Raw genomic sequence first — 13,736 nt, 5'->3', positions numbered from 1 at the left:
AGAAAAATAAACTCGAGGCTTTTATTGGTAAATGGTCACAACTAGAGGCCATACTCATAAGTGAAATAAACCAGACCTGCATGTGTAAGCAACGTATTGTCTCACTAGTGTAAGAACCTGAGTGAATAAAAATTAGGAGGTATGACAGATATTGTGAAATGAAAGGAAAATGCTCAAAAGTAAAGAGCAACTGGGATAAGGGAACAGAGAAAAGAAAGAAGGGGAAATCATGTATGTATATACATACAGGACAGCTAACAGAGTTGTACTACTGACTTTTATCGCTTTACTGAAAGCAACAGTTAATGATTAATTATTTGATCAATCTTGCATGTCTCTGTTTTCCTGAGAAACCACTTTGAAGATATCAATACATAATACAACAACCATTGTTAATTTCCTACCACTTTGTCTGTAACTCTCTATTGTGTGTACTGTTCTTATGCTGTTTTGTAAATGGATGTCTGTTTGTTAATGTTTTCCTTCTTTTATTCTTAAAATAAATTTTAAAAAAAAGACAATTAATGCCAAAGATACATTCACTGAAGACCAGGCTTTTAAAAGAAAAAAATCTATTAAAAATCAATAAACAAAAATGGGGAGTACAGTTGCCCCCCCAAACATAATTTGACATTGACACTTAAAAGAAAGTTTTTTAACCCCCTAACCAAAAGAAAACGTATTCTATCAGAGCTTCATTGGCAAAAAGACAGGCAAACAAGTATAATGACCCAATACACTTAATAACATAGGGATGAGGGTATGCTTATGTATTTCCAGGTCATGAGACACCACTGTAGATGCCATCCCAAAATGTGTGGCCACAGAGACACCTCCAAATCCATGGTAAAGTCTGCTGCGACCAGACCCACCTTGGATTCTACATTGGATTGGTTATATTAACAGGCTGTGCCTTGTATTTCTGTTCTTAGTCTGTTATAGGGGCACCAAGCCTGACAATGCCTCAAGTCATAATGTTTCAAATTCTGCAATTACAAAAACAAAAAAAGGGAGATGTCAGAGACCAGGCTATGTAAGGGTTAAACTGCTGACCATGAAGGGACCTCTGGCTGTGTTGGAAAAGCTCACATTCACAGTGCTCTGATGTTAACACCACAGCTGAGGCAGACGGAGACATGTATTCCAGAGCAATAAAGCTGCCAACCTTAGAGATCGGACAGTTCTCCCAACTGGCAAAATTTACTATTTGGAGAAGTCTTTGAATTAACATCCCAAGGCCCTTCTCAGTTCCTGCCTTGCCTCAGTCTCCCCTTCCTTTGTTTGAATACCAAATAAATATAGGCTGTCTGGTAGAGCTCTTTGTCTTTACTCCCGGAGTCTTTACTCGAAGAGAGTTTTGACCTTCCTGGAGCCCCCAAAATGATACCAATCATCTCTGTTTATTTAAGCTGTTCACTATATACTTATTTAGGAGGTTGTGGGCCTGATCAGTCCATGACAAGAGTCTGAGGCAGGAGGATTGCTAGAGTTCAAGGCCAGCCTGGGTTGCACAGTGACTACATAGTGAGATCCTGTCTACAAAAAAATAAACAGAAAAGTAAAGTTATTCTTAGGAAAAGGACCTAATGTGGCAAAAATAAGAATCGGCTATGTTAAAGGTAAATGAAGAAAAGCTCTGAGGCATTAACATTCAAGTGAGGATTTACCTAGCCAGAAACAGCGCAAAAAAGTTAACACTGATTACAACAATGCTAAAGCACTGTGAGAAACTAAAATTACCCAGTCTGTCCCTCCAGAGTAACCTAGACTTTCAATCCAAGGAAACTTTAACTCTTTTGAGAAAGAATTAAAATGACAGTATCTTAGATCTTCATCTAAAAATTACAAGGGATAGTGAGTTCTTACTGCTTATTGAAATAATAGCTCAAAAAATATTTCTGATCTCTCCACAGACAGATGTTCATGCCATGCTACAAGAACTGTCTCCTCACTGGAATGAGTAGAAGGGAGTGCCTTGAAAGTATTTTTGCCTTTTCTCACTATAACTAAATCCTAGCTATCATTTTTTCAATAAACCATTTGTTTTATGATTTCCATGAAACTGCCTGAGATTCCTAAGTCCCTTATCATGGAGCAAGACAAAAAGGAGAAATATGAAAATAAGAAAGGGAGACAAAAATAAGTATGAAGATATGGCCAAGCATGGTGTTACATGCCTGTTGTCCCAAGTACCGCATTGGCTAAGGCAGGAAGAGTGCAAATTTGAGCCCAGGCAGCAACTGAGTGAGACTGTCTCAAAATAAAATGTAAAAAAAGAGGTGAGGATGTAATTCAGCACTCCCTGGGTTCAATCCTCCAGTATCACCAAAAAACACAAAACCAAACCAAACCAAGTAACATTTTAGTACAGAGTATGGAGAGTGCTCAATGTATTTTTCTTAACTGAATTAACATGCTTAGATTTTAAGTCAACAACACAAGACCAAAGTTCATTAACATTACACCATGTACCCAGCAAAGAAAGGAACTAAGATTATCAAAAATCAAGCCCCATAGTTGATAGGCCTTTATATAATTTTATTTTATCAATCTTCCCCATTTTATGGGTGAACAAACATGTTTAAGAGAGGTGAGATAATGGCAAAATTATAAACTCAGTTCTATTTAACTCTAAAAGCCCTGGTTCCTTACATCAAATGATACTTCCATACAATATATGGCATTATACGAGAAAGTTAACAAACAAATCAAGTAACTTTTCAGTATGCCTTACATACATGTATTTCCTAGGAATGCTATAAGAGAGGACCACAGAGTTCTAAAGGCTGGTCCAGAATTAAGATATAGGATACAGTCAGAGCCTTTGTCTTAGTTGTTTCCCTTGTGGCTGGGACAGAATACCTGACATCTACAACTCAAGACAAGAGAGGTTTACTCTGCCTTCCATTTCAATCCATAGTCTGATGCTCCAATGCAAGATACCACCACAAAGGGGCATGGTGGACAGGAAACAGAGAGTGAAAACAAGAACCAGGAAAGGGGTTACACCCCTCAGGTCATTGCCCCAGTAACTTGCCTTTTCCAACCAGACCCCACCTCCTAAAAGCAAGCCAGCTATACCATCCTCATAATCCACGCCCAGGTTAACACATAAAAAGCTATTAATAAGACCTGAACAAAATAAATTAGTGTGGCAGAAATAAATAAGCAAAGGAAAGTATAAACTGAGGTGAGAGGATCTAAAGTTTGACTCAATGCAGGGCAACTTAGTAAGACCTTATCTCAAAATAAAAACAAAAAACGCCAAGGATAATAGTGCTCAGTGCAAAGGCCCTGGGTTCAATCCCAAGTGCTCCCCCGCCCCACACACACAAGTAAAAGCATGTTATGGATTAGAAGTCCTAGAGGCTTCCTAATGCCGAGTGGAGCGGCACGTGCCTGTAATCCCAGCATTCAGAAGGCTCAGGCAAAAGGATTGCTGCCAGTTCAAGGCCAACCTGGGCTACATAGCAAGAACTTTTCTCAAAAAAAGCCAAAACAAGTTGGATACAAGATTAGCAGAATAGATACACAAATAGCAAAAGACTAAGAGTAAAATAGCAAGAACAAAAGCACAAAAAAAACCCAGCAACTACCATGATATAGAAAGGCATGAGAGAGATAACAAGCAGAACACCTTCCTGCAACAGTGTGGGTGAGGGATCGAAAAAGACAAATGTGGTAGGAACCACTCTACATAATATCTTAAAGATTACACAGCAAAATTCTGACTTGATCCAGTGATTAACTCAATCATTTTGCCCTTACAAGGCTTTTGAAATGTTATTTTAATTTTTTGGTGCTGGGGAACCGAACCTAAGGTTTTACATATGCTCTACCAAGTCACATCCCCAGGCCTTCATTAAAGCCTTTTTTTTTTTTCTACCAATGAGGTACACTTGCAGCCTCTGATAATAGTTACTCTGAAGATCAGGTTTGCTTAACATGGGCCATATACTGGGTTTTAGAAACCCATATATTTTTCTACCATAAATTTGGACTTTAGCATGTGATAGCCAGCTGTGCATCTCAGTAGCTGCACCTGGGGGATACAGGAACCAATCTTGGTGTTTACCCACTTGGTATGACAAACAGCAAGGTGTGTGGATGTGTGCATAAGCGCCAAACCGGTATTTTTACCCTGTTATGCTCCAGCTAATGGGTTTTGTATGTTTACCTGAGCATTATGGGGGGTAAAATACATCTGCACTATTCTTCTGCAATGTAAACATGTACTTTACTGTACTGGAATGTGGGTTTATTTTGAAGGCCCTGGTAAAAGTAACCCATTAAATACAATAGCATATGAAAAACCAGATTTCCACATTTTAGAGGAGGCCAAAAGTGAATCATCAGATCACTCATGCATGGAAGATGAGGATGATAATGATTGACATTAGCCATATGAACCAAAGTTCCTGTGACAGTGAAATGGGGCAAGAATTGACCAATACAGACACAAGGAATGCAGACCTTCTTGATTCATATGATGAAGAAAATAGCAATGTGAGTACATATTTGACTAGTTGAAGTGGTACAAAATGGTCATACAACCAAATGGAACAACCCAATGTTAGAATTAGGTCTGAAAACATAGTAAGGGTCTTGGCAGAGGTGAAATCTACTGGACAAAATCCCAGCACTGCCATTTAATGTTGCATACTGCTTGTAATAGATGAAATGCTACAAGATGCTGTGAAATATACAAATGCTGAAATACAAGTAAAATGTTCTGAATGCACCAATGGACATGCTCAAAAATGTATTTATTATGAAACCTCACTAGCTGAACTGAAAGCATTCATGGGCATGCTGTACTTAGCAGGGCTTTCTCATGGTCATGATAAGAATGTAAAAGACTTATGGGGAAACAACCATGTAAGCTTGAGGTTTGTAGAATAATGATGACACTGAGAACATTTGGTTTACTTCAAAATTGCCTGAGGCTTGATGACAAAACCACTTGCCAAGAAAGAAAAAGAACTGATAATCTGGCTGCTATCACTCACTTTTGGAAAGATCTGTGGTAAGTGTCAAGCAATTTACACACCATCTAAATATATGACTTTTTTTTTTTTTTTTTTTTGGTACCAGGCATCAAGCTCAGGACCTCGCACTTGCCATGCAGGTGCTAAACACATGACTATTTATGAACATCTTGAAGCATTTTATGGTTGCTGTACCTTCAGGACGTATATTCCCAAAAAACCTTCAAAATACAACATAAAAACTTATGCTCTTATAGATGCAAAGACTTTTTATGCTTTTAACTTATAAATTTATCCTGGAACTCAACCACCAGCTCCTTACTTACACAGTAATAAATTGAATGATGTTATGAACAGACTTGTTGCTCCCATCTCCCAAACTAATCAGAATGTGACATTTGACAATTGGTGTACTAATTTTCAATTCTCATTATATTTGCTAACATAGTACAAGTGTAACAGCACAGAAACTGTAGGCAGGGAATAAAGCAGAAATTCCAAATGAAATGTTGCAATTTCAAAACAGAGAATTGTATGGTACAGCCTTTGGATTTCAGAAAGATTTATATTGGCCTTTTATATGGTAAAGAAAAACAAACTGGTACTGCTAATGTCCGCATTACACCATGATGGGACTATTGATAGGGGAACCTCGATAAAATGTTTCTACAACAAAATCAAAGGTGGAGTAGATGTTGATAAGTTTTGCAGTAACTATGATGTCACGTGAAACACAAAACATTGGCCAATGGTTGTTTTACATGATCTTAAACATGTGTGACATAGTTTGATAGTTTACAAAGAAAATAACAAGTGCAAAAATACCACAGAGAAATTTTCTTAGAGGTTTGGGTCTGGACCTTATAAGAGTGCCCTTACAGCAGAGGAAAAACAAAATGATTCTGCCCAGAGAACTTTGCACAAGTATCATGGAGTACACTGGTGAGCTGACAAGATGAACAGGCAGGTACAGGACCACAAAGATCTACTATGACAGTAAGAAAACCAAAAAGATGTCAACTGTGCTCTATAGGAAAGGACAGTAAAACAAAACATGTGCTACCATTGTAAGTGATACCTGTATATGGAACATGCAATTGTCATGTGTGAGGACTGCCACAGGTATGACAGGTAAAGCAAAGCTAATTTCTGTGGTGGACTTTTGTTTATATTTACATTGTTGTTCACATTTACACTGTGTTCATATACATTTTTATTTTTGAAGTCATCTGTTAGGTTTTGTTAGCAAGTACATAGCTGATGTGAAAATGCTGATGTCTACTTTAAGCACTCATTACATATTTGATATTTTATTTTATTATCTTATTTTCTTGCTAAATGCACACTGTACAATATAGTAGGACGCTCCTGACAAAACAGGAAGACAAGAGAGGTGACAAGAATGGCCTGCTACATAGAAAAAGAAAGCTAAGCACATGTGCTATCAGTGAAAGACATGTGCATAGAGCATGCAATTGTCACGTGTGAAGAATGCCTTGGGTATGACAACAGAAGCACAGATTATTTTTGTTGTAGAGTGTTACTGGTATTTTCATTTTTTTTTTTTTTTTCTTTTGGTACTGGGAATCAAACTCAGGACCTCATGCTTCCTAGGCAGGCACTGTGCCACTGAGCTATATCCCCAGCCCCATCACTGTAGTTTATATAGGAATTTATTTATTTATTTATTTATTTGAGACAAGGTCTCACTGTAGCTCAGGCTGGCCTTGAACTTTCTGTGATCCTCTTGCCTCAGTCTCCCAAGTGCTGGGATCATAGGCATGCACCACCACATCTGACTTTTATTTCTGATTTTATCTTTTAGGTTTTATAAGCAGGTACACACCTGATGTGAAAATGTTGCTGTTTACTCTAAATATATAATACATATTAAGAATTTAGCCAGGTGTGGAGGTGCATGCCTGTAATCCCCACACTCAGGAGGCTGAGGCAGCAGGACTATTGCAAATTCAAGGCCAGCCTGGGCTATAAAGTGAGTCTAAGGCCAGCCTGAATTGCATAGCAAGACACTGTCTCAAAAAGACAAAAAAAAGAAAAAAGAATTTAATACTTTGTTTTATTGCTATCTTATATTTCTGTTAATTATACTTTGTAACATATGATAAGAACCTCTTGAAAAAAACAGTAAGACCAGCAAGATGTCAAGTATGTACTACAAAAAGGTCAGAAAAGCAAAACACATGTGCTACTAGTATAAGTGATATGTATCCACAACATCCTGTTGCCAAGTGTGCAGACTACCTTAGGTGTGATAATTGAAGTAAAATTGTTTTTTGTAGAGTTCTATTGGTATTTTCATTGTAGTTCATATAGGAATTTGTTTGTTTCTCTTTTTTAGACTTTGTATACTAAAAAGCAGTCAATGTTGGAAATATTGATGCTTTTTTATAAACTCAATAAGTACTAAAAATTCAATACTTTACTTTTCTGATATTTTTCCTGTTAAGTACTCATTGTTTAATATAATAAAACTGATAAAATTAATAATTCATCAGTAGAAATAATTTAAAGAATAGATATATTATACACCCACAATAATGAGCCTTTATAGTAAAATTGGCATGCTGCCCTGTGGAGTATAGGAAGAACTGTCGGAAAGAAATAGAAACTGAGGCAATCACTCAACATGACATGCTGAAGCATTCAAAGATAATATCAAAATATCTAATCTGTCTTGGTAACGGTTGCATGACCATTTGTAGGGGCCAAAAAGGTAGGAAAGAGAGTTTGGGGTATCAGTTTTATATGGCTTATGAATAATTCAAAGTAATAATTAAATTACAGCTATAACTTGGCCAGAGTATGGCTGGTGAGGCAGAGGCACAGGTATGAATTATCATGTGATGTATATCAGAAGAACTGGAGAAGGCTGATCCTCACATTATAAACAGGTAGGCTCCTGGGAGTCTGCTATCCAGCTATGAGAGGAGTCAACTCAACCTAACTGACAATGACCACAAAATGCAGGAAAAACAAAAAGCTAGACATCCAGAAGAGCAAAGGGTGATGTAGGTGCTATAGATAGGCCTGGATCTCTGGGAGAAGACAGGAAAGAAATGAGGAAGTAGCTGTAGAATAACACAGCACTTATTGAACCTTTTGGGGTTTTTTTAAGTTAGGTAGCAGTCATGTTAAAGAATCTTAATGAATGTACTTAAACTTCACAAGAATGAGAAAGGTTATTACTATTATCTTCATTTGACAGACAAGGAAAGTAGGGCATGGAGAATAAAGTTATATGTATATTAAATAGTGGAGTCATGGTTCAAACTCACAGTGAATATCTACTATGTGCCAGGGTTTTATGAATACATATTTGGTTTGAATATATACTGGGTGAAAATATTTTTTGGAAAAAATGTAATACACTTCTCATTCTTCCTTTTGGTATATGACCTTTTCAGTGTTCAAATAAAGGTATAAACTCAAGAAGATGATGGTAGTTAAAAGGAAAAGAAGTCATCACTGCTCAGCTTTCAACCACAAAAGTGAATTTTATATGTGTATGTTTGTAATAGGACAGCAATTTGGAAAACCAAGCCAGGGCTTTGAGCACATTAGCCAAGTGCTCTGTCACTATAATACACCTCCAGCCCAGAAGACAACTTTTTCTACATTCTAACAGCTCTTTTTATTAATCAAGAGCCTGATTCAGCCCACTTGGACCACACCGCTTTAGTGTATTAAGATACAAGTACCAAGAATCAAAGCTACAGCTGGGCATTATGATGCATGCTTATAATCCCAGCCCTCGGGAGGTTGAGGCGGGAGGACTGCTGTGAGTTCGAGGCCAGCCTAGGCTACGCAGGACAGTATAAGCTATATAGCAAGACCCTGTCACACACACACAAAAAAAGAATCCATGCGAGAATAAGAGAAATGCACTATACTGAGGAAAGAGTATGTGTGTATGCACATGCATACAAACGGGGGTATGCAGAGAGAAAGGCGGTGGCGGGGGGGGGGGGAATCCTTCACTAGTTACAGGCTGAATTATGTTCTCCAAAATTCATAAATTGAGGTCCCAACTCTTGAAACTAAAAATGTAATCTTATTTGGAGACAAGATCTTTAATGAGGTGATTTAATGAGGTGATTAAGTTAAAACAAGACCATCTGGGGTCCTAACCCCATATGATTGATATCTAAGAAAGAGAAGAGTCAGTAGATATGCAAGAACACAGAGGGAGGGAGCTCCATGTGAGGATAATGCAGCAAGAAGGCAAGCCAGGTGTGTGGCCTCTGAAGAAACCAACCCTGCCAATACCCAGACTTTTGAGAAAACAAAATTTAAGCCACATAGTTTGTCCACCTAGCAAACTAATATACTTCTCTAGGCTGATATCCTTTACATGGAAGGCAAATAAGGTAGGTTTGGAGAATCTACAGAAATAGATTCTTTCTCACTTTTCTGGCCTCTGATAGGAAAAATTTCAAGTTCCCTATTCTGTATTTAATAACCTAGATAACAGATTGAAAATAGCAGGATGGTATAATAAACTGGAAGGCACAAATACCACTTTTCTGATTTCTCTGGAGCAGGGATTTGTAGACTGCCCAGGATGCCCAGACAGCAGCAATGGACATATCCTAGCACCCAAATCTTGGCTACTAATTCCATTCCCCAATAAAAGAAATGATAGCAGGACTGAAGCAGTACGTACACAAGATGAGCCAGCAGCATCTTACAGTACCAAAAAGGAATGAGTACGTCACGATAAAATTAGGTGTGGGGTATATGAAAATTCTCTGTACTTTTTGGCCTATAAAAGTAAGAAAGGGAGATAAGAGCCAACTGAAGAAACTTCCCAATGGCTGGAGCTGGAACAATTTGAAAAACAAAATAAAATAGCACTGAATTGTAGTCCAAAGTAAAAAAATAAATATCCAGAAATTTGCATTAGTTTCTAAAATAAATGACAGGATAAATTAATAAGTGAGGGAAAAGAGACAAATCTCCTATGGAGAAGAACTCCAAACAGTTTATGTAGATATACTGCCCCTTTAAAGAGTGTAACTTGATACTCTTCATTCACTGACCATAGCAGCAAATAATGACTATCTTCCAAAGCACACAGTACGGAAGGGAGAAAAAAAGAAAAGCTTTACAAGGGAGAAAGCTGACAAGCACTACCTCAAGTCAAGTGATTATAAAGTTAACAACAAAATAGATAAGTACTTTGAAAGATGTACCCTTGATATGTTGTGATAAAACTGGTACTTTACCTCCATTGGGCTTTCTTCCAAAAACCTTAACTCCAGTTTAACCCCAATAAAAGAGTCAGATAAGCAGGCATGGGGTGCATCCCTGCAATTTCATCTACTTGGGAGGCTGAGGCAGAAGGATGGTAAGTTCAAGGCCAGGCTAGGCAACTCAGTGAGACTTTGTCTCAAAATTTAAAAATATAAAGGGCTGGGGATGTAGGTAAGCACTCCCTACATTCAATTCCTCTGGTACTATGAGAAAGAGAATTTAATCAGACAAATTCCAACTGAAGATCATTCTACAAAATACCTAATCAGTAATCCTCAAAACTGTCAAAGTTATCAAAAACAAAGAAAATCTGAAAAAGCATCATCAACAAAAGTAGCTTAAGGAGTCATGATGACTAAATGTAATATGGTATCCTAGATGAGATTCCAGAACAGAGAGAGGACATGAAGAAATATGAATAAAGCACGATCCTCGGTAATAGTTTACCAATACAAGCTTATTAGTGGTGACAACTGTACTAGGATGGGAAAACTGGGTATGGAGCATACAAAAATTCCCAGTACTATGATCATAATAATTTTCTAGCTCTGAAACTCTTCTAAAATAAAAGTTTATTAAAAGAAGGTACAGACAAAAACTAATCTTTCTATTTATTAAGCACCTCAGAGTCTCCTAATTAACTCCAAGAATGTTCACAAGCATTCGAACAAAGATGTTACAACTAGCTCAAAATAGAGAACAGGCATAGAAGTAAGAGATGCAGTTAAGATTGTTAGGGCAACAGTTCCCAACGTACTGCGCTTTGCTATATTCTTCTGTAGCATGGCAACAGGCAGAAAATGGAAGTAGCGATCTATGATCAAATAAGACACTGGATTAAACAAAGTTAAATAGACCTCTTTACTATTGGATTTATCAGAGCCTTTATATGATAGAGGTATTATGAACTATAAGGAGAGCCAGGTCTGGTGATGCATGCCTATAATCCAGCACTCTGGAAGGTTGAGGCAGGAGGATCCCAAATTCGAGCCCAACCTGGGCAATGTGGCAACTTCACAAGACCCTGTCTGAAAGTAAAATATAAAACTAAAAAGGGTTAGGGATGTAGCTCAATGTGAAAGGCCTTGGTTCAATCCCCAGTACTGCTATATATGTACATACATACACACATACCTCTATGAGGTAGATATGCTACTTAACATTTCCCTTCAAAAAAGTTTGCATTTTTTCTCCAAATCACCCATAAACAACTCCAAGAACAGTATTCTATTTAACGATGCTCTCGGAAGTGACAGTTCTAAGGAAAAGATCCCAATAATTGAGTGGTAGGAGGGAAGAAAAATAACAAGCAAAGAATACAGTAAAGAAGGTGCAAACAGAATTTACAGTGCCCAATATTATAGAAGCAAGAGAGGAGACAGCTCCCCAAAAGCTACAGACAATAAATAGGATCAAATTAGATACTAAATAAGTTGAGGATAAAAAATGTTCTTTAAATTTGAGATCGATAACTGACACGTGTGACCTTAAAAAGTAGATTTAGAAAAGGAGAAGAAAGAAACATGGAAGACAGTATTTTAAAAGATTAAGATGGGCATGAAAAATGAAGTAGATGGAGGATTAAGAGATCCCCAGTAACTTGATTTTAGCAATGAAAGTTTAAAAAAAAGAGCTTGGTTGATAGAAGAGAATATACAGAGAAATTTTTAAAAATTTCGGACAAGAGACACCCACATCTAGTTGAAGATAAAACATGAAAACCCGCTGAGACTGATTAAAGCCCAGTGGATGGAAAATATGGAATCCAGAGTACATAGTAGAAAAGACTTTTTTTTCTTGAGATGGAGAAATCTGAATAGTAAGTCTAAAAACCTCTTTTTAATACTCCAAATCTCATGGTTTTTTGCCTGCTCTACCTAAGAGTGTTTTTCCATCTGTGTAGTTCACTGTGTAGTAAATGCACAAATTTGCTGAATCCTTGCCTCTCTGAGGATGTCTGTGCCATGAAGAGGTTATAGAGAATTTACTTCAAGGTCTCAATCTTTATGGCATTAAGAAGCAAGGTAAAAAGCTGATGACAATAAGAATGCAGGAGTCATGATTTTAAGTTATAATGATTTACCATAAATGATTTTGATACACAAAATAAAAACTTGGAAACCTAGGTCAAAAAGTGAGAATTACTAAAACATTCAAAAAGAAAAAGATGTATTATCTCACCTAGAAATTTTCACAACTCTGCTACACCAACAGAAGTTGCACGTCACAAACTATTACTATAGCTACTAATATGCGGGTGAACACAAGATTGTTAAGTAGCAGTATGGTATGGGTACAGTTCGGACTTAAACTTTTAAAATTTAATACTTTATATTTTCTATCAATATAAAACACCAATCCGACGAGCTACTTCACCATACAGTTTCACTTTATTTTCGTTTAGGAACAATGAGGACACAGACATGAGATTCCGTTGCTTAGAACTTATTTTTAGAGTCTACCATTTTGGATAATTTCATTAACAATTCAAATTGAGTAGGTAATTATGGATTAACTAGGTTCGAGCTGCAAATATATGGCTCCTAGATCCATTTATCATATTTTAATCACGAATAGGCAGTAACGTGTGATTTCCCTGATAACAAATCTAAGAAGTTTATGTTGCTTAACGTAATGTATTAATTACCCAAAGAAGAGTTAGAGGAGGTATGATTTTTTTTAAGTAAAGAAATTAATATGATCCATGTGCACGGAATAAGGATGAGGTAATACGCACACCAAACCTGGCAGCCTCCACCAGATTTGCATCTGTGAACCTAAGGCGGCCACATAGGTCAGATTAGCACTGCCAGCTCAGCAGCATCCGCACACAGGCCACTCTGGAGAACCAGAACTTGCAGCCAGTATCTGGCAGGGACTAGGGAATGTGGCACTGATAAACCGAGAAAAGTCTGGCAGAAACAGGTTTGTTGGGAGTAAGGGGAGCTTGCGGGTCAGCAATCCTGGAAGAGCGGAGGCGGCAGCTGCTGAAACCGAACCCAAGGGCTCACACTCACCCGGGGCTGGGGGAGGGGCCGCCCTTACCTTGTCATCCTCGCACCTCTTTCCCAGGCCCTCCCTGGCCTGCAGCCGGCTACTAAGGCGGTCGTAGTCGGCCTCCTTCTGGTCGATCTGTTTCTTGTGCGTGTCCACCAGGAGCAGGAGATCTGAGTTGCGCTTCTCCAGACGGCCGCGGGCCACCTCGGTGCGCTGGACCTGGGCCTGCAGCTCGGTCACCTCCTCCTGGAGCAGAACGTGGCGGGAAGAGATGCTCCAGTAGTTGAAGGCGAGGACAACGATCACCACGAGGAGCACCACCAGCACGAAGGAGGGCAGGCGGCCGCCGCGCCGGTTGGCCCCGAAGCCCACCATGAGGCCGAGCTGGGCTGCACCGTCGGGCCCCGCCAACGACACCTGCGGGCAAGAGCTCTGGCCCGGGCTGCCGAGGTGCGCCGGGACGCGGCTCCAGGGCCG

The 13,736-nt window shown here is 38.5% G+C and overlaps 1 protein-coding gene across 1 annotated transcript in view; it reads right to left on the bottom strand.

Moving 5' to 3' along the window:
• Nucleotides 1-13,736, bottom strand: part of Casc4 (cancer susceptibility candidate 4) — a gene marked incomplete in the record, with an annotated part of 137,150 nt that overhangs the window by 123,208 nt on the left and 206 nt on the right. The window contains 1 exon segment of the mRNA XM_013512605.1: nucleotides 13,308-13,736. Coding sequence (XP_013368059.1) covers nucleotides 13,308-13,634 — 327 coding nt within the window.

The sequence above is a fragment of the Chinchilla lanigera genome, unplaced genomic scaffold, assembly GCF_000276665.1.
Source record: "Chinchilla lanigera isolate Chin_1 unplaced genomic scaffold, ChiLan1.0 scaffold00015, whole genome shotgun sequence".
NCBI classification, from domain to species: domain Eukaryota; kingdom Metazoa; phylum Chordata; class Mammalia; order Rodentia; family Chinchillidae; genus Chinchilla; species Chinchilla lanigera.
Note: the sequence above shows the minus strand (reverse complement) of the source record. Positions and strands in the feature narration are given on the sequence as shown.